The sequence below is a fragment of the Leguminivora glycinivorella genome, chromosome 14, assembly GCF_023078275.1.
Source record: "Leguminivora glycinivorella isolate SPB_JAAS2020 chromosome 14, LegGlyc_1.1, whole genome shotgun sequence".
Lineage (NCBI taxonomy): Eukaryota > Metazoa > Arthropoda > Insecta > Lepidoptera > Tortricidae > Leguminivora > Leguminivora glycinivorella.
The window spans coordinates 6,236,573-6,258,472 of record NC_062984.1 but is presented as its reverse complement, the minus strand read 5'-3'; the positions used below and the strand labels follow the sequence as shown (position 1 = coordinate 6,258,472).

The window sequence follows — 21,900 nt, the reverse complement described above, 5'->3', positions numbered from 1 at the left end:
AACATGCACGAGCCGCTCCCGTAACTGACTGTTTCTTCGGTGAAGACTGGTGTAACCTGCTCTCCTTGACTCCTGTACACCCTTTTGCGTCTACAGTTGGCGTAAATGATCTCCTTCGTCTCATTGGGGAACAAAACTTTCCTCTGTTGCTGCAACGTCCAATCCTTAAGCCTTATAGCAATTCGATTGGGGTATTGGCTCTGGCTTCAATTGGTATTGGTAGCCTCTGTCAGCTCTTCGGGGTAACATTTTCTTCTCCCTCAATCTTCTTCTGATCATGGAGAGAGATCAAAGAGGCCGATACAATGTACCGGTCGTCTCTAGCGGTGATGCAGCGTCTTCTCTCAGATCCTGGCCTCCTGATGTAGCTACTGGTCTCCAGAAACCGCAACAAGACTCGTCGCACCCGGAAACGGATTATGCGTAGGCGTTCAGCAACTTGCTATTGCCGTAGTCCGTTTAGGAGCAGTACCACCACTTGAGCTGCTTTTTCTGGTGTTTTACCCCTATTGCCTTCAAGGCTTTTTTTTCTGCAGGCATTCGTCCTCGGTGACTTTTGGAGTGCAAAAGATCCACATGACACCTTTACAGCTCCTTCTAAAACCGTCTGGGGTAGCACACCTAGAGTCCCATTAAAATCGCATCAATACCTTTTTTTTTTAAAACCACGGCAGATTGGCGATTATTGTTTTTAAGAAAGTTGTACACCTTTTCTCTTAAAGGGCTTTAATTGTACTTTGAAATGATACAAATATTGATAGATTACAGTCAATAAGATTAGAGATATTTTTGCTTAAAACGATTTTGCGCGAGGTGCGATTTTTTTTGACGACGTGGTATATATACCCTAACTTATGCGAAGTTTAGTCGGCCGCTTGAAATGTGCATGCTCGTGGCGATGTAGCAAATAGGTGATCTGTAGATGCTGGTGTGTTTATACTATTGATGATTGCTTTGAATTTTTGAGCCTTGAATATCGTTGACCCATTTTTTACTGTAACAAACAAATATACTTATTTATGGCTAATAATTTAGTTATATTAATGCACAAGAAATTTATCCACTAGCAATCATAGTTTTTAAATTGTATCTTAAATTAGTAATTGTGTCTTGTAGATCACAAAAATAGCAATTACTTCGTAAAAAATAATTATACAAAAAATAACCTTAATTTTTATTAGCGCTGTTTATAGGTATTTTACAAAAAAATAGAGTAAAATTTCTTTTTCATAGAATTTCATCAGAATTGTGTAGGTTTTTGTGCTAAACTTAAATGGAACAATGGTATTAAACGTAATAATTATGTCTAGAAGGTAATTAATCATTAACTGTTTTGTAATTTTAATTACCGCAAAGCATGACATAAAACTTAAAGTGACAATAATCAGTCAACGCGCTTAAAGCTACCATTACCAGTTAAAGTGGCTTTAAACCCATAACAGCGGTATTCCATTTCTTTGCAAGCGTAATTGGATGGTGATAAGCAATAATGTGTCAACCCACACGCCAACCATTTTGAGAAAATGGCGTCTAAAGATTTTTTCTCATTTTTTGTGTTTCTCTTAAAAAAAATTGTTTTTTATATAGATTGTTGTGTTTTTCAGCTATAATACGTTCAGTAGTAGTGATTATTGTAGCTTAATTTCAAAACAAACTTCAATTTGACGAAATAATGCCCTTTTCTTTTATTGCGAATTGTTCGACGACGTCAAACTTTTTCAAGACTGTGTTATGATACTTAACCCACTTTTGCTAATTGTTTAAAAATATCTATGAGTCTTAAATAAACATGTTAAAGCACATAAATTGTTATTGTAAAATACTCTACCTATGCATATTTTTAACTTTATAAGTGTTAAGTAACATATCAGTCATGGTCACTTATGTTATTAGGTATAAATAATAAAATAATAATAAATATTATAGGACATTCTTACACAGATTGACTGAGACCCACGGTAAGCTCAAGAAGGCTTGTGTTGTGGGTACTTAGGCAACGATATATATAATATATAAATACTTATATACATAGAAAACATCCATGACTCAGGAACAAATATCTGTGCTCATCACACAAATAAATGCCCTTACCGGGATTCGAACCCGGGACCGCGGCGTAGCAGGCAGGGTCACTACCGACTGCGCCAGACCGGTCGTCATGTAGGAATCAATACATTATTTATTAATCAAACCTTTTAATGATTTTTCTACTCCCGAACTGTTATTCGTCATTTACAGGATTGTGCGTATCGAAAAAACTGAAAACGCATTGTTTGGTTCTGTAATCATGGCAACGCATTGCATTAACGATACTGCGTGCGTGCGCGGGAAGGCTTTGGGCAGCTGAGCTGACAGTGCAAACCTTTGCAATACAGGAAACAGTGTGAATTTCGCGAGAATTATTTAAAAAAAACTATTAAAAACTAAGTGCATGGTCGTTGTAAAAGTATTGTATGCAATGGTGTTTAACTGACTCCAAAATACTCGTGGAAAGTACGCCACTCATATTTCTTGGCCTCCTTTAAACGCCTGTTGAATAAAATACTATTAAATTAACTATTAGAGTAATGATCATTTCTAGACACATATTTAAATTATCTGTGCTTTTTCAACAAAAAATCGTTACAAAAAACAAATAATCATCTTTAAAAAAAAACAAACTACTTATCTAAAATATACAACAAAATATTTTTTTACGCTAAGAAATAGACTAAGTCATTTAAATTATGAATAACTCGTGACTTGTACAAGAACAAAACGTAAAATATCTTTAACAAAATAATAAACTACCATTCAGTAAGTATTCAAAAATCAAACAATATTTTTATGCATACATTAACACGTCTTAATGTAATTAGTAATTATAAAAAAATAGTAGCTTATATTAGATTTTTATATAAACACGTACTTGTAAAAAATGTTTGCAAATTATAATAACGAATATGTATATTCATGACTTAAAATGTTCAATTTCGTACTGAATTTACCATTCATGTGCAAAAATATACTAATGGACTAAGTCATAACTTATTCAAACATAAATTAATATGAACAGTTATATTTTACAATATAGTGTCATGGTACTTACACCAAAAACGAACAATTTATGACCCGAATATAATTTAACAATAATGACTTATGTTTTATAACACGGGTCGTAGCATAAAACAACGAATAAAATATCATTTTGCAATAATCATTCAAGTCTCATAGTGGGTAACTATGTCATTTTTTGCGTTTTGCAAGAATGAGTCAAGTGTAAAAAAATCGTTGAGTCAACCCTCATAACACATTATTGTAATTTAAATATGTCTTCTGCCAATTACTATAATAAGTTAAGGTTCTTGACACATTAATGCAAAACAGGCAACACACGATATAGGATTTGTGTTAACCTATTTTTTTACTTTTGGGATAGTAAAAATTTTCAAAATGAAAAGGTCATTTTTGCGAATAGAAGTTTAAAAATCCAGCTATAACATGGCATTAAAATCTCATTTTTTTAGTTTTTGTGGGTTGACACATTATTGCTTATCACCATCCAATTATGGTAATTCATACAATCGAAAATGACACTAAACAGATAATGACGATTCATTCATGCAAATTCTTTTTAGCGAGTTAAGACCATAACGTCATTTTAAGTAAAAGTACAGTACAACTTTATTTTTAACCTGCATTAAGCCTAATAGTTTAAAGCCAAACCGTCATTAAGTGCACAGTGTCACTATACCTATCTCAAAACGTTTAGAATTGTTAAAGTACTAGTGTCATTATAGCAAAAATGACACTGTTACTTTAAAATGAAACTCAATATTGAATAGTTAATACAAGTTCAAAGTGACACTTTAAGGATTGATACAATGTTCCATAAGAAAATTGTCATACTTACCATTCAATCTCGCGGAACACCGTCACTAAACACAAAATGACAACTTTCGTCTTAGAGTTCACTACATTTTGATCGGCGTCCAGGTCATTAATGCAAACATGACATTGTTCCCGTCCCCCACTCGTCTATTCCCACTATTCGCCATAATGACATTAGCGCCCCCTGTCGCTTCTAAGCGAGCTAAATCGATAGGTGTCTTTGCATTGCGTTCGTTATGAACGCGTGACCTAGATGGCGTTGTTAACTAAAAACCTTTGTTTTTTGGATAGTGTCACTATGTTTTTCAAGGAGCGATATGTTGTTTATGTTAAGTATTAAGATCTCTAAAATGGCTAGGTACTAGCACAATGTTAGTTAGTTAGTTAGTAAAATGTGTAATAATATAATTTGTCGCAAATTGAAAGTAAGTAAATTACAAAGATAAGATTTCCGGTCGGTAGAACCCGAGCAACAGAAATTTGAACCCTGTGCCGTACGTAATACGAGCGACAGTTTTACTCGATACTGTATTGTGACAGCACCGATTAACTTGGTTTTCTGATACGTTATATCAGAACCTTAAATTACAATTTAGTACGCAAATACTAAATGCAATATAGTGTACGTTGTACAAAATGAAAGAAAGGAATTGCGACAAAATATAATATTTTAATTAGACCTAGGTATGCAATGGGCGATTCGACGCGCGCACACCTACCGCCCGCTCGACGGAAATATAAACGAATGTAATTTCGCAAAAAATGCTTAAAACCCTATCAAACTATATATAATTAGAATCGTCTCGTTGAGATCTAACTATACGTATCGGTATTTTTGAGAAATATCGTCCGACGCGATCGGAAACTCGATATTTGTATTTGTAAGTGGAGGTAGATTCTCGCTAACTTACGGAACAAAGAAATTGGAAATTTTACTACAAGTTCGCACAAATATCACAAGAAAATTAATAAAATGCCAGATACCAGAGTGGTATCCGGTTCGAAAACTAATTATGTGTGAGAAATCTAGCAGACTTCAAATATAATAGGACTCACCTGATGTGGTTCTGAATGCCAGCTTCCAGGGGGCCCCCAATCCTTCGATATTTTAGACATATGTCCACAGGCTGTGTGGCACGTAGAAATCTCCTTGTGATTCGTGGCTGCAGGTATTTTATAATAATTATAGGCTCAAGCTTCCGAGGAGCGAGCTAGCGGCGGTTAGGTTCAGTTTAGAAGAAGTATGTGTGGTAACACTGAGCTTCAGTGTTGCTCGCTTTGATAAAAGCGTTCTGTTTTAGGTTTGTCCCGTTTTGAAATCTGCTATTCGACTAAGTTTTAATCGATTTAAAATTAAGACAAAAAAAAATGTAATACTTGTGCGTACTCATAAAAATACGGAACAAATGAAAAATGTTTCTGTATTAGGCTATTTTCCTACTAGTAGTCAAATCAGCTTATTTTAAAGAACTGTCAAAACGATTTGCTAATATGGAATTACTATGAAAATACTGAGGAGTGACGTCACGATCAATTCATTAACTTTATATTTTTCTCTTTGACTTATTAAATAGAAATTATATTTAAACATATCTACTGTCCATATTTTTCTTCTAATTATGTGGTGCTTTATTTCGTGCAATGCAAAAAAACATTTTATTTTAAGTTTAGGAAACTAGCCAATTCCCTAGCAGTAGGACACTCAAGCAGGCTAGACTGTGAACAAAAACGTTAGTTTTAAGACGGAATACCAGTCGCTTTTCTCTTCCAATTTATGAATAAATAAACATAAATGATTAGAAATCCATTCCAATAATTAAATTGCTTTAAAATCGAATCAAGGGCTCTCACTGCCTTCGGAGCCTCTCTACAAATTGCCTTAATAACAGGAAACTTTGTTCCCGGACTAAGAATCGGCTCAGATTTGGGAATTTATTAGAAATTGAATAACAATCTTGGATATTCAAGGAGAATAATAATAAATACTTCATTTTTACAATTTAGTAAGTGGCATTGAGATTATTATTGCTGCATATTCTAGATTGTCAAGTTGAATATCTTTAGCATTAGGTTCGTTAGTGCCACCTGACACCCCCCCCCTGAGTCCCCTGACCCCGTTTATCGTATATGCCATCTTCTGGGTGAGCTCACTCCATCGTCACCCGGCCACGTGTTTGCCTATGGCCAGTCTGTGGTCAAGAGTAAGCCCATTTATAATTAAAATAAGGGTTCCTTTTGTACCTTTTTGGTACGGAACCCTAACAAATAAGGTCAATGCGGATAAGACAAGTGTGGCATACGGTGAAGCGTTGGGAGTTCATACGTTTACCCACTAATCGTATCAAGTAGCAATAAGTAGGTACCTATAAAGTCGCAAAATACCTGTGACAATGATTTTATTTAATCGTATGGCGATGTATACAAATAGGCAAAAAAGATTATAAGGGAACATCCAAGTTTTTGCAACCACTTCACAGCATTGGGCGTCAAGTCCAGTAGATCATGCGGGCTACCCGAGTATGCGCTAAGTGGGCACCGCTGTATATGATGTGCTCCATGGTCTGGTCTTCGCTGCCTCAGTCCACAAACAATGAAAGGGCCAGACACACTTATCCACATATGACACACTTACCCATTTTAAGGGAGTATAAGGAATAATTTATTATTTTAATGCAAGGACTATTTATTTACCAAGTTTCCCGTATTCCATTTTAATCGAGCCCTGTCAATCGGGGCAGAGTTAGGTAATGCCTTAGACAGATGTAGGCAAAAACAACATCTGGCCAAAGTCGAGAGAGGGACTTTTTGCGAGATGCTGTTATACCCATAAAATGCGAACATATAGTCTAGGAGGTGGCTGCGTTTAATGTTATTTTCGATAGCCTATAATGTGTCCCACTGCTGGGCAAAAAGGCCTCCCCTGTTTTCCGCTACTTGTTTAATATTAAAAAATGAATAAAAAAAGTGCAGTGTTACTAGTGCAGAACAACATAGGTCAATACGGATAAGTGTGCCCTGTAAGTGCCATCACATTTGACCGTTTTACTCATTGTCAGGTGTCTTGAAGTTCATACTTTTGCTACTTACGATTAGTTGCAAACGTATGAATATGAACTCTCAATAAACACTGATAATTGGTTTAAACAGGCCAAATGTGAAGGCCAAACACACTTCCCTTAACACTGCAAGAAAATACACATTTAAATGCTTATTTTAAAGGTAACTCTAGAAATGTGTGACGGAGTGGCCTGAGGTATTCATAGTGTTAGCGAAATCATCATTGTTATGATTATGAATGTGCAATGTGCATCCCGTTAGCTACAATATGAGGTGTAGAAACTCGTGCAGGGTCCTTTGATATGTAAGGGTGTAATGCAATGCGCATAAAAACTCTTTATCCACGGAAAAACACATCTATGTGTGGTATGAAATGCAAAATGTACGCGCAAATGACAATCTATGATATACAACTAGGGAACAAATCAAATTATTTTATTGAATATTTTTCGATTTATTCTTTTTTCAAGTAGTCACATTACTATATATATATTATAAATTTAAATAGATATCATACATGAAAGAAAAAACGACAGGGCCCACTGGTGGCCGAGCCGGGAATCGAACCCGGGTCCCGGGTCGGGTGGGCCCTGTCGTTTTTTCTTTCGTGTATGATATCTATTTAAATTTATAATCTATGATATAATTATTTCTGATGTCAAACATATGTTCAAATTGTCCTGTGGCTCTGTATAAAACATAAATATTGACATCATTTTGTTGAAGTTATTATGTATACACGTAGATCTAGCTACATATTATGGTGTTCAACTGTTCCTATATAAAATGTCTGTTAGGTGTATGCCTATTATTGTAAATGTATATGTCTACTTTGTTTTTCTTGTTATGTCAGCCTAAGATATGTGACGCAATGGTTAGCTGTAAAGTCATGTAATCATGTTTACCAATAAATAAATAAATTATGTAGACAAGCACAAGCAAGATGTATACAAAAAATACCCTTTATTTTTTTGATATCAAATAACATCAAATTCGCCTTCATCTCTTGGACTACAAAAACTCACGCCTTATAACTCTTGGCTCTTGCCCTCGTTACATCCCCGGGCACTTTTTAGCGCACTACCATTCCTAAAGGCTGTTATTAGCCAGCTGACGCCTTCCTCTATTTAGCGCTGTTTTGCCCAAATATTTGCCAAACGCCGTTGGAGCAAAAAGAGCCTACGTTTCTAGCCAACGTCACAGTAACTTAACGTTACTGTCTGCAACATACATGTGACGCACGTATGTGAATAAAATAGCATGTAAGCAATAATGTCCACTTGTCCCGGTCCTGAGCTTGTATCATCCAGTTGTGACCCGCAATTTTCCAGGTGTCGTCCACCCAACTAGCCAACAGATGCAAAGCGCTTCTTACATCTGTAAGCGGCCACCATTCTGTTAACATTTTAGTCCATCTGCCATCACTCTGCTTAGCAAATGGACATGCCGGGCGATTTTTACAAGCTTTTAGGTTAAGAATAGCAATAAGTTACTAATACAATATGGAAATTTATTTCTGAAATAAATGATATTTAATTTAATTTAATTTTATTTAACTTGCCTTGTTAGTTTGGGTCAAAACGTAGAAGCTAAATTTGACCCACTTCCCGGTTTCCGATTGAGCTGAAATTTTGCACACATATGTAAATTACGTGACAATGCAATGTTAAGGTATCATGGAGCTGATCTGATAATGGAGCAGAAAGGTGGTCATAGGAACTCTGTTATGAACGGTCGTATCCCCATCGAGTAAGGGGTTTTTAGAAACGTCTCGGAGAGTAGTAGATGACTGTTGAAAGAAAGGTACAGTCGGTGATAAAAGCTTGTGCCAAAAATGAAATTTTTGCAATACAAAATTATTATTGAATACGCTTGTCTCAATTTCTTGAACCCATGCACTTGTAGGTGGACGCTCCTATTGCGCAATACACGCGCATCATTTCTATGTCTGTGTACATTCGAATGACCAGTGAGTCCTACCTATCATCACGCACGCACACGTGCTTAATGAGCTAACATAGTCCGCAACTCGTCCGCCGGCGGCTTGTCCAGTCTCTAAGATTATATGCTTTTACTTTTGGGTGCGACATAGCCATTTGCGTTTCGACAACTTTTATACACATATTTTTTTCTTTTATAATAATATATATATATATTGTATATAGTCGAAGGCCGACGCTCCAGGGGTGGAATACCGCTAAGGTGGGCTGACACCGTAAAGAAAGCTTGTGGTTCCATGCAGATGGCAGTCCCACTGTTGAAATCACTGTTGGTCACGATCCTCAGCCATGAGGGAACGACTGAGAAGAGCGATATACATATTATGAGTCTGTGATTTTTGGGTGGACGACATTCGAAAAACTGCGGGGCACTTCTGGATGAGATTAGCACAGGACCGGGATAAGTGGCGTACACGAAGGGAGGCCTATGCTCAGCAGTGGGCGATTAATGGCTGAAATGATGATGTGATTTTTAGACAATATAACTCCGTATAGACAGATAAAGTCTAAGAAAAAACGTACCTCAAACCCATAGAGAAAAAGGTACGGTGGCCTAGATGGCATGACTTTGGGAAACGCTCGGCTAGATGACTCTAACATTTATATTTGACATTTTAACACATATCAAGCTAACAATATGGGCCAAATTGTCAAAACTGAGGTTCAAAAGTTTTAAGCTTGTGTCGAGAGATGGCAGTCTTTGCACTGTGATTACAATACAGAATTTATTGATAGAATAAAAGTACATTTTACAAGTCAAAAATAATATACAAAATTTTTACACGTTTTACTTTGACAGTAACTCTCTATAATAGTATCATAGCGAATGATATTCCGCTTTGTGTGGTAGGGCACAGCACAGCGGATATCGTCTCGCTCGAATCTAGAGTAGAGCCCAACTGGGGTAGTAGGTACCTCCGCCTTACAGAAGACCGCAGCCAAATAGCACTAGACCCTATTCATAGTGTTGTGTTCCTGTCGGTGAGTAAGGCTGCCAGAGCTCAACGAGGGTGCGGTGAGTTGATGATGGGAGGACTTACGGAACTAACTTGTTCCGTCTATTGTCCTTTGAGTCGTCGGCAACCCGAACCCTCCTTAGAACTTGTACACTCCTTTTTGCTGTGTACTTAACACAGCAAAAGGGAATGTACAAGTTTCTAATGGGGTGGCAACGCGCATGTGACACTGTTTGAGTTGCAGGCGTCCATAGGTTACGGTGATCGCTTTACATCAGGCGGGCCGTATGCCTGTTTGCCACCGACGTAGTATAAAAAAAAAACTCGATCTTTGATTTAGATCGCCACGTAGCGTCAACGATCGTCACATTTGTCACTTTTGCTAGGCCGGCTGGGAATTTTATATTGCTTCCTGTCCTAACGTCGATTCGTTTAGTGAACTAAGCTAAAACGGCGTATAAAACTACAACAGCCGTATGACATTATGTCCTACTGGTTTTGAAACGGTAGTAACATGCTAGTTCCATCAATAAGTAGTAAAGATTTTATTGCCTCAACTGTTTTGCAATAAAGATATGATAGAGTTATTGGGGAATATTTTATTTCGTTTGAACGCTCAGGTATTCGACTATAAAGAGCATATTTGTGTCGTTTTCAATCAAAGGTAGCACATTGTCCGTTCGCAACTGTAATTCCGTAGCTTTCCTGAAATATGTTAAGGGCGGTTCTCAGGGATGACGTTCGGTGCCTGATTTCGGTGGTGATTTTTATTTACTACTTTATTGATATGTCAGTCAATTTACTAAAATCTAGCCTAAATATAAAAAATATTGGTGGTGGAGGCCTCCATTAAAACCTTATAGTTTGTAAGAAATCTGACATTTTAAAATCACCGAAATTATGTATGGGCACTGTAATCAATTTGCCCCACCGAATTCAATTTTTTACACATTATTCCACATTTCAACTTAATATATAAATTATTATTCAATTTATTGATATTTTTCATTTTAATTCGATGACAGGTCATGTAAAAAGGCTCATAATCGCGCAATTTTACAAAATTTAACATGGTAATATGCTAGTCATTATCGAGTAGAGAATTTTGTACCCATAGAGTGGCTTAATTTGCTTAGAAACATAGTTCTATGTTTTTACAAGGTATATCCTACTATTTAAGTATGAAATATTAGAAAATAATGAACATTTAATCAGTTTACAACGTGGCAATCGAAGTCGGTGGTCACTTTTTTTGATATCGGTGGTCAAAAAATCCACCGAACCACGGAAATCAACTCCACTGATATCAAATTTTATAGCTTTTTTGGAGATAACTGCAATAGCATGAATGATACAGAGGAGATGTTATAATGACGTAATAACATACTTTCAAGGATTTGTTAGTACCTTACATAACGACAAATGGACCTAAACTGTGGGAGTAAATTGATCCACCGAATCTTAAAAAACATGGGACCAAACCCAGCGAACGACTGAAAAACCTTCAAAAAGTCCCCTTTATAAAACGGTACTGCATCTCCTCTACACTGAACGGTTAAAACATAGCTAAAACTAACTATATTTGTGCTACTACGTCCCTGATCTACTAATTTGTAAGATTAATGTCATGTTTAAAAAATTGCACCGAAATCAGTCACTAGCCCGGGACACATGGTAAATTTGTCTTTACTCGATGAGTTTAGCTAACATATTATTTTTATACAGAAAATATGATGGGTTAACTAATACCTTATACGTGAATATCTATAACAACTGCGATCAACAACTCCATTTTGAGTTATGATTTTTTGTTTTGCAAATTCTGAGTGCGGGACACGCCCACCGACGGTCATTTTTCGCATTTAATATTTTATTACTCATATCATACAAATAATAAATAAATAATGTTAAGGTGTACCAAATAGAACAGAGGCTAAAGATTATGCCTGATTTAATTCAGATTTTTAGAACAGTCCATTCTGACGTTTTTTGCCTCGGACACGTAAAAACGCGCCTCCTGAGAAATGCCCTTTAACGAATGTCTAGAGAGATGGCGCTCTGTACCAAGAGTGACAATTTCTACATCTCGCTAACGATATTTTTATTGGGAATGTATATAAGCCATAAGGGTTTGGGGTTTTTAGTAATTACCTCTTATATAGGTTTGATTTGTGGCTGATTGTATTATTTACCAGTCAATCTTTTACTTGGTACAGGGCTCCCTTTTTGAAAGGAAAGGGGTGGATACATAGGGTACGTTGTCACTTGAACGTAAAGACACCCAAATAACTTTTTCTTCACACTCCGACATTAAATGTGTAATTGCACGCAAGCGGAGAGTGAGTTATAGAAAAATCGTCATCCCTAGGGAGTTTAAAATTCTAACGTAACTATTTTTTCATATTTTTTTGTTTCCAAGTGTGATGAAAATCATTGAGGGGCGTAAGAATATTGCAAAATCGATTTTTTAAATCGTACTTAATCTCGTGTGCAATAATTATGTAACTTGCGCCCCACTTTGCATAATGTACCTATTACCTATTCATCAGACGACCGCTCTGGCTCAGTTGGTAGTGACCCTGCCTGCTAAGCCGCGGTCCTGGGTTCGAATCCCGGTAAGGGCATTTATTTGTGTGATGAGCACAGATATTTGTTCACGAGTCATGGATGTTTTCTATGTATATAAGTAACTAAGTAAGTATGTATTTATCTATTTAAGTATATATATATATTGTCGCTTAGCACCCATTGTACAAGCTTTGCTTAGTTTGGGACTGAGTTGATCTGTGTAACGTGTCCCCAATATTTTATTGATATTATTTTATTATTTTTATAAAGATACGGACAAAGTTTGTTCTTATGGTAAGCGGAAAATTGGTATCTTTTACTTGAAAACTGCGCATTTTTGGAAAGATTTCTCGTACGTTTTGTTCGGAATATTGAAGATTGACCCTGTATCCTCTGTCTACGTTAAGGCTTACACGGGTTTTGTTTTGTTTTATCGAGACATAATTCAATCATAATATGATAGGGAAAGGATGCCAGAGGCTTTTTGTGTGTTACTCTCCTCTTTTATTATCTACTAGCTTTTTCCAGCGGCTTCGCTCGCGTTAAATTCGATAATTGTGTGTGCCTATGCTCCATACAAACATTTACTCCCTATTTTAGAGAAGTGGGGAGAGGGAGGTTAAAAAGAAATAAAAAGTAGCCTCAGTCACTCTCCATTCCATCGTCTATCTCCACTTAAAAACCGGCCAAGAGCGTGTCGGGCCACGCTCAGTGTAGGGTTCCGTAGTTTTCCTTATTTTTCTCAAAAACTACTGAACCTATCAAGTTCAAAACAATTTTTCTAGAAAGTCTTTATAAAGTTCTACTTTTGTGATTTTTTTCATATTTTTTAAACATACGGTTCAAAAGTTAGAGGGGGGGGACGCACTTTTTTTTCCTTTAGGAGCGATTATTTCCGAAAATACTAATATTATCAAAAAATCATCTTAATAAACCCTTATTCATTTTTAAATACCTATCCAACAATATATCACACGTTGGGGTTGGAATGAAAAAATATATCAGCCCCCACATTACATGTAGGGGGGGTACCCTAATAAAACATTTTTTTCCATTTTTTATTTTTGCACTTTGTCGGCGTGATTGAAATACATATTGGTACCAAATTTCAGCTTTCTAGTGCTAACGGTTACTGAGATTATCCGCGGACGGACGGACGGACGGACGGACGGACGGACGGACGGACGGACAGACAGACATGGCGAAACTATAAGGGTTCCTAGTTGACTACGGAACCCTAAAAATCACGTCAGTTCACACTTTCCCAGTTATAAATAAATACATACTATAGGACATTCTTACACAGATTGACTGAGTCCCACGGTAAGCTCGAGAAGGCTTGTGTTGTGTGTATGTGTACAATGTACTCTGACAACGATAAGTATATAATAATATGATATACAAATACTTACATACATAGAAAACACCCACGACTCAGGAACAAATATCTGTGCTCATCACACAAATAAATGCCCTCACCGAGTTTCGAACCGGGACCGCGGCTTAGCAGCTTACTTACAATTAAGGTCCGACCGAGATCTCGGTCTCGGTCTCGGTCTCGGCATTCTCGGCCGAAAATCGGGCCGAGATCTCGGTCTCGGTTCTCGGCTGAAATGGGCCGAGATTCTCGGCAAAACCGAGACTGCGGTTTTCAGTTTGTTACATCGCCCGTTTGGTATCCCGATTTTAGTGATTTTGGTAGGGTCTTTATCGACATTTTAAGCCAAAAACAAACAAATACCTAGGTATAATTCATAAAAGAGTGTAAAATATTTACGACAACTTGATGTGTGTGGAAGAAAACGACGACGCGAAAAATCAAAGCAGCAGGTTAGAATAATACCTACCTTACATGATAGAAATGGTGAATTACGGAAAATCGGACGAAATTTTGAGCTTTGTGGATGATATTTTGAGTTTTTTTTAGTAAGTATGGGTTTTCCATAGTCATGTTTTTGATATACATACATACAGTTTTGGAAATAATCGCTATCAAAAAAAAATAGTTCGTGTCCCTTAACTTTGAATCATGTGCCTAAAAATACGTCAAAATCAAAGTGAAGCTTAGTAAAGACTTTAAAGGAAAACCTGGAAAACTACCCGTAGAAAACACGATTCGACGACCTGTTTTATGATTTCTTGCAAAAAGTCACAAAAAATCAGGGTATTAAACGCGCGTGTAAAACCTCTGAAATTGCATGCCTCTATATAGGCTATGGCGACTGCTTACCACCGGGCGAGCCGTATAGTTGTTTTTGTCACTAACGTAGTCTATTTTGCTACGGTAGATAGGTAAGGAGTGCGGGTAGGTTTGGGTAGTTACGGAACCAAACACTAAGCAGGGCCCAACATACTCTTGGTTTCCTGGTTAATAGGCGAATTTCGATTATGAAAACCTTTTTTTGTAAAAATGGCATATTTTTTACTGTTTTACAAATTCTCGGTCTCGGTCTCGGTCTCGGCCGAGAATCAAATTGAATCTCGGTCTCGTTCTCGGCCGAGACAAAAATATCGTTCTCGGTCGGACCTTACTTACAATAATAATATAGTAGGGATTATTTGTATACGACGCTTATCTGACAAATTTGCGGAGTTAATCTACTTATGCTGTCGATGTGTAATGTTTTTTAATATTACATGTCGAAAATAAAGCTCTAATAACTTTCTATTTTATATTGTTTTCTTAGGTATAAAACTTAAACATATAAAACATAGTGGTATACTTAGTTGAGGGTTCTAACGAACTAAATTCGAAACGGATTATTCTTTATTTTATTTCATTTTATTCTTTTTTTTCTTTAAACGATTACGATTTTTTTCTAAGTTTTATCTCTTTGAAAGTTTGAGTTCAACTTTCAAAGAGATAATAACTTAGAAAAAAATCGTGCAAATTTTAAATCTTTCGAAGTTTGTAGAACTCATATACTCGTATATAGTTCATATCTTCCGTCATTAACATTGCAAAGGGTATTTTGTTGTCATTTTCTTTACAAATATATTCATTTGTTACAGATCTAACCCAAAGCCAGCTGCTATGCCGCGGCGTCTCAACGCACAAGGTGTGCGGTCTGCGCGCGCAGACGCCGCGCATATCGTTCACGAGCAAGGACGAGGAGGGCCCCGAGCGGCGCAAGAGCGCGAGCAGCCGCCTCGGGAGCTCGCCGCGCACGAGCATCGCCAGCGACGAGCACGGGACCGTGCTGAGGTGAGCTTGGATACCCTGGTATCCACCAGGTATGCAGCAGGAGTGCCAGAGATCGCATCTCGTTCAGAAGAGGCCCGGAGCGGCGCAAAAGCGCTATAGGCGAAAAACTTAAGAAAGTCACCTGTTGTATGTGTGAGTGACGTGTTCGAATAGAGAACACATATTTAAAATTAGTAACACAAACAAAACAAACGCCTATTCGAACACGTCACTCACACATACAACAGACGACTTTCTTAAGTTTTTCACCTATAGCATCGCCAGCGACGAGCAAGGGACCGTACTGAGGTGAGCTAGAGCGAGACACCACTACAGCTTGGATACCCTGGTATCCAGCAGGAGTGACAGAGGTAGCATCTCGTTAAGAAGAGCCCCGAAGCGGCGCAAGAGCGCGAGCAGCCGGCTTGGGAGCTCGCCGCGTTCGAGCATCGCCAGCTACGAGCGTGGGACCGTGATGAGGTGAGCTTGGATACCCTGGTATCCAGCAGGTATGCAGCAGGAGTGATAGAGATAGCATCTCGTTTAGAAGAGGCCCGGAGCGGCGCAAAAGCGCTAGCATCGCCAGCGAAGAGCATGGGACCGTGCTGAGGTAAGCTGGAGCGAGACACCACTACAGCTTGGATACCCTGGTATCCAGCAGGAGTGACAGAGGTAGCATCTCGTTAAAAAGAGGCCCGAAGCGACGCAAGAGCGCGAGCAACCGGCTTGGAATTTCGCCGCGTGCGAGCATCGCCAGCTACGAGCGTGGGACCGTGCTGAGGTGAGCTTGGATACCCTGGTATCCAGCAAGTATGCAGCAGGGTGATAGAGATAGCATCTCGTTCAGAAGAGGCCCGGAGCGGCGTAAAAGCGCGAGCATCGCCAGCGAAGAGCATGGGACCGTGCTGAGGTAAGCTGGAGCGAGACACCACTACAGCTTGGATACCCTGGTATCCAGCAGGAGTGACAGAGGTTGCAACCTCTGGCGACCAGGTCACCAGCGACACGCATGGGCATGAGCAATCATATCATATTATGATTGCCGCGTATAATCGTTTTAGCTACGACGTGGGACTTGCTAGTGCTTGTACAGATGTATCCAAAAAGATTTGCCTCGAATTGTTACGGAAACGTACGAACGTGTCATGCTATTTCAGTCAGTGTCAGTACAAGATGTATGAGATGCATGACAAATACGAACGTTTCCGAAGGAAACCCTTTTCGCACTACATCTGTAGTCGAGATGGGATCTAGCCGCCGTGAATAATAGAAACAAAGGCTTTTGTTTTAACAGATTACGGCATCGTTATTCGTACCTATATATTACGGTTAATCCCCTCGTCTTAAATTCCTAAGCTTAAACTTTTTCTCTCACGGAGTAAACATTAGCCACCATCTCAAACCCAACATGCCTCAAACGGTCATAAACATATAAGCTATTTTATACTGTATTTTCAAGGTGATTATGGTCAAAATCCCTTATTTATAAGGTTTTTCCGGAATTGTTAATGAAGGAACTGCCAAGTTACGAAGCAGGGGCGGGTTGACGCCTTGATTGATAAGTCTTGAACTGTGGGTAAATGACTCTATTTTCTTGGGAGTAGAGATGAGAATGCGTTGGCACGGTGGTCTGATGTTATAGGAAAAAAAAACAATTATGTGTTTTTGTGAGTTGGTATTTACTTAAACTTGAAGAAAAAAGCGTAAAACGGCAATCTGTCACGAGCCTTTCTTGTCTGTTCTGTGTGATGTTGCTCTCGCAACGGTTTATTTAGTTGTTTATCATAGTAAAGTAAAAAAAGCGTCACAGTTGTAAAGTAAAATTATTCATAATACAACAACGACCAATCATTTATGGACTATTAGCCTAGAGCCGCACGATCTTCCTCATTTTCTCAAGGATGTCACTTTGGGATAATGTAGAGTTCATATCAACGTTAATGTCTACATATTACCTAGTTCGGCCCGTCGTTTTACCTATGAGTTTTTCGAAACTTATGTGTGAAATGTCATTTGATATTTGCCAGTCGCTTTTCGGTGAAGGAAAACATTGTGAGGAATCCGGACTAATTCCAATAAGACCTAGTACCCTTCGGGTTGGAAGGTCAGATGGCAGTCGCTTTCGTAAAAACTAGCGCATACGCCAAATCTTGGGATTAGTTATCAAAGCGGAATAGGCACCCATGGGCCGTGGAAAATCCCGGGATAACACAAGGACGATGATGATGAATTAAACGATTAATAAATCTCTCTCTAAATGGTCAACCCATTGCCCTGGTAGCATCAAGGCGTAGCGGCTAGGCGCTACGAACTGGGGCAACTATTTTTACAATACGTATTACGAATTCATATCCATCCATACTAATATTATAAATGGGAAAGTGTGTGTGTCTGTTTGTTTGTCCGTCTTTCACGGCAAAACGGAGCGACGGATTGACGTATTTTTTTAAGTGGAGATAGTTGAAGGGATGGAGAGTGACACAGGCTACTTTTTGTCTCTTTCTAGTGCGAGTGAAGCCGCGGGCAAAAGCTAGTACTTAATATTTAAATTGGAAAGTGTGTGTGTCTGTTTGCTTGTTCATCTTTCACGCCAAAACAGACCGACAAATTGACGTGATTTCTTAAGTGGAGATAGTTGAAGGGATGGAGAGTGACTTAGGCTATTTTTTGGTCTCTTTTTAACCCCCTAGTCCCTAAAATGGGGGGTGGAAGTTTGTATGGAGCATTTCACAACTTTCAAAATTAACGCGAGTGAAGCCGCGGGCAAATGCTCAAGTAATCTATCTATCTATCTATACTTAGCAGCCTCTAAAGCGCCCGTCTTCGGACATAGGCCTCCTCTCCATTCCTCCACGCTTGTCGGTCCATTGCCATCCGCATCCAGTTATCGCCAGCTAGTTGGCAGATGTCGTCTCTCCATCTAAGGGGGGGCTTGCCGCGACCGCGGGTGTTAGCGGGCTTCCACGCCATAGTTCGTCTCGCCCAGCGACTATGGTCCATCCTGGCAATGTGCCCAGCCCATCTCCACTTTCTGTGTCCAATTTCCTCCACCACGTCTTTAAGTTTTGTGACCTGCCTGATCCACTCGTTCCTTTTTCTCTCAAGTAATAAAATAAAATAAATCTCCCTACAAAATGGACAACCCATTGCCCTCGTAGCTTGTACGGCGTAGCAGCGGCTACGGCGCTACGAACTGGAGCAACTATTTTTAGCGACCATTGTGAGGCGTGAAACCGAAAAGATATGCATCTTTTGTCAAGGCCCACCTGTATAGGCCTAGTCGGCTTTATTTGTTTTATTTTACAAAACTTTTTATCTTTTAAAATGTATGATAAATCGCTCGTTAGCACGAACAAGCGTACGCATGCTTTCAGCTTAAAACTTTTGAACATCAGTTTTGATAATTTGGCACATATCCTTAACTTAAAATTGTCACATAGTAGGAAATATATGACATGACATGTTATTCTTAGCCGAGGCCAAATAATCATTTGATTTAGGCTTTTTGCTTACTGGCCAAGGTGTGTATACTATTTCTGTGTTCGACGAAGCCGGGAAGCAAAAAGGGTTTTTCTTGAAATTTGTCGCTTTCTGGTCAGAGGAAAGAAAACAATACCTTTAAAACTGACATGCATCAACATTTCCATCGCCATCATTTAGATGGCTAGCAGTCCTCAACTCTGCGTTTCTCAAGAAACTTCCTGCCCCGCACAGCTAATATGTGGAATTAATTGTCACCTGCAGTATTTCCGGACTGATACGACCTTCAAACCTTCAAGAAAGGAGCGTACACCTATCTTAAAGGCCGGCAACGCACCAACACTTCTGGTGTTTCGGGTGTCCATGGGCAGTGATAGCTTACCATCAGGCGACCTGTCTGCTCGTTTGCCGGAATCCTATAAAAAAAATCCGTAGTCTATCGAAATGCAACCATGAATAGTATGAACATGGCTATTGTAGTCAATGTAGTCATAAACTGCATTTTATGGGTTTACTATCATTCTGCCACTGCACTGCAGTCGTAAACTGACACATTGTGTTTGAAATATGCAAATGAGGATAGACGGCGATGCCATGAAAGTGGCACAGGGTAAAGATAGCTTCAGTATTCATTAATTATTAAGCTTCAGAATTGTGGAACGAAATATATGTATTTTTCCCCTCACTAGCTCGGAAACACGTTTTTTTGTCCTTTAATACCAGCGGGTAAAAACGCATTTTATCCACTGGGTAATGTAATTTGACCTTGAATAAATTCAAATTAACTGCTTTAAAATTGATAAAAATAGGTGATAAAGATGATTTACCACCTGTGGAACTACTGGAAGTGAGTGATAAACTAGTGGATAAAGTAATTAGACCTTGAATAACAGTCATTTTTTAGGGTTCCGTAGTCACTAGGAACCCTTATAGTTTCGCCATGTCTGTCTGTCCGTCCGTCCGTCCGTCCGTCCGTCCGCGGATAATCTCAGTAACCGTTAGCACTAGAAAGCTGAAATTTGGTACCGATATGTATATCAACCACGCCGACAAAGTGCAAAAATAAAAAATGGAAAAAAATGGTTTATTAGGGTACCCCCCCTACATGTAAAGTGGGGGCTGATATTTTTTTTCATTCCGACCTCAACGTGTGATATATTGTTGGATAGGTATTTAAAAATGAATAAGGGTTTAGTAAGATCGTTTTATGATAATATTAATATTTTCGGAAATAATCGCTCCTAAAGGAAAAAAAAGTGCGTCCCCCCCCCTCTAACTTTTGAATCATATGGTTAAAAAATATGAAAAAAATCACAAAAGTAGAACTTTATAAACACTTTCTAGGAAAATTGTTTTGAACTTCATAGGTTCAGTAGTTTTTGAGAAAAATGCGGAAAACTACGGAACTCTACTATTTAATTTAATTATAATAGTAGTTTTTGCGTTGTACTTTCCTCGCTATAGTGAGGGGAAAAGTTTTGTGTTACACACGAGTGCAAATGTATTTTACTTCTCGTGTATTGAAAAACTCGCAAGCTCAGGATTCTATTCTCGAACCACTCGCTTCGCTCGTGATTCAACTATAAAATCCTTTCGCTTGCTCGTTTTTCAATTCCACACTCGGCGTTAAAATAAAACTTTGCACTCTTGTATAACAAATAACTATTATTTTTGAAGACTATAGGCTTAACTTTTTTTTAATGTGTATCGATACCCACGTCTTCTAGATATGTTTAATCACTTTCACTGCCTCATTCGAATGCTTTCTCGAGCTCTCTGTAAGATTTTGTGCCTCAGGGGGCCGACATTTCCTTTAATCAAATCTGTCCCAGAAAATTTGCCAATGCCGTAATGTTTCCTTGAACCACGCTTTGTTGCGGTAGTTTTTGTAAAGAAAAAGGACGCAAAAATATTATAAATTGACTGTTAGCTTCTAACCCTTCCTACAAAACTTTCCACGGACTTCGCATTCGGCCATAGGAAATTGGTATGTAGAAATTACAAACAGTTTAGCGAGGTCATTCTTCTCGATTGACCATCATTTTAAGAAAAGGAATCCAATACTCATCAAACTTACCACTTTAAATGACAGATATGTAAACTTTAATCTGGCATTTATACATTATTTTAGTTTATTTATTTACTTACTCTGTACGGTATCAAAACTTTGTCCAGATTTCATTCCGCATACGTTAGTTACGTATGAGAGCGTCATGGTTTGATTTCGTGATCGTTTGTGCATTCGGCTACGCGCACTGGTCATCCCGCCATCTCTTTCCGGGCCGATCCCTCGGGCGTTTGCGTTTTCGCTGTAACTTAAACCCTTAATTTGTGTAAAAATCTACTCTCTAGTAATACATAAACACAAAGATAATGACTGTGTGCATAAACATATCTTTCTATTTTCTATCAGCGCCTAGCATGTTCAAGTCAAACCCAAAATTAATTAAGTCGTGCCAGTGTGGAGCCAGCTTTAAAGTAAATAGCGTTAGATGCGTCACGGGCGTCTCGGCGACGGTAGATTAAGATTCTATTAGATGCGGCGGAGCCCCTAAGTAGTCCGGGATGAGCTATTTCAGGAGACAACGTACGGCGCATTCCTGATGGCTCGCGAGTCAAGGAAGATTTTAATTTTGAATTAAAAGTTCTTTTCTTATGCGCACAGCCAAGGAGTGGAACTCCTTGCCGGTGGCTATATTTCCGAGCTCATATAACCCGGCAACAGTCAAATCAACAGTGAATAGGCGTCTACTGGGCGAGCTCACTCCATCATAGGCCTCGCTTT

General features: G+C 38.5%; 1 protein-coding gene across 1 annotated transcript in view; it reads left to right on the top strand.

Moving 5' to 3' along the window:
• The window catches only part of LOC125233504, a 521,975-nt gene that overhangs the window by 207,393 nt on the left and 292,682 nt on the right, over positions 1–21,900 (top strand). The window contains exon 4 of the mRNA XM_048139546.1: positions 15,464–15,656. Coding sequence (XP_047995503.1) covers positions 15,464–15,656 — 193 coding nt within the window. The remainder of the gene's footprint in view (positions 1–15,463; positions 15,657–21,900) is intronic.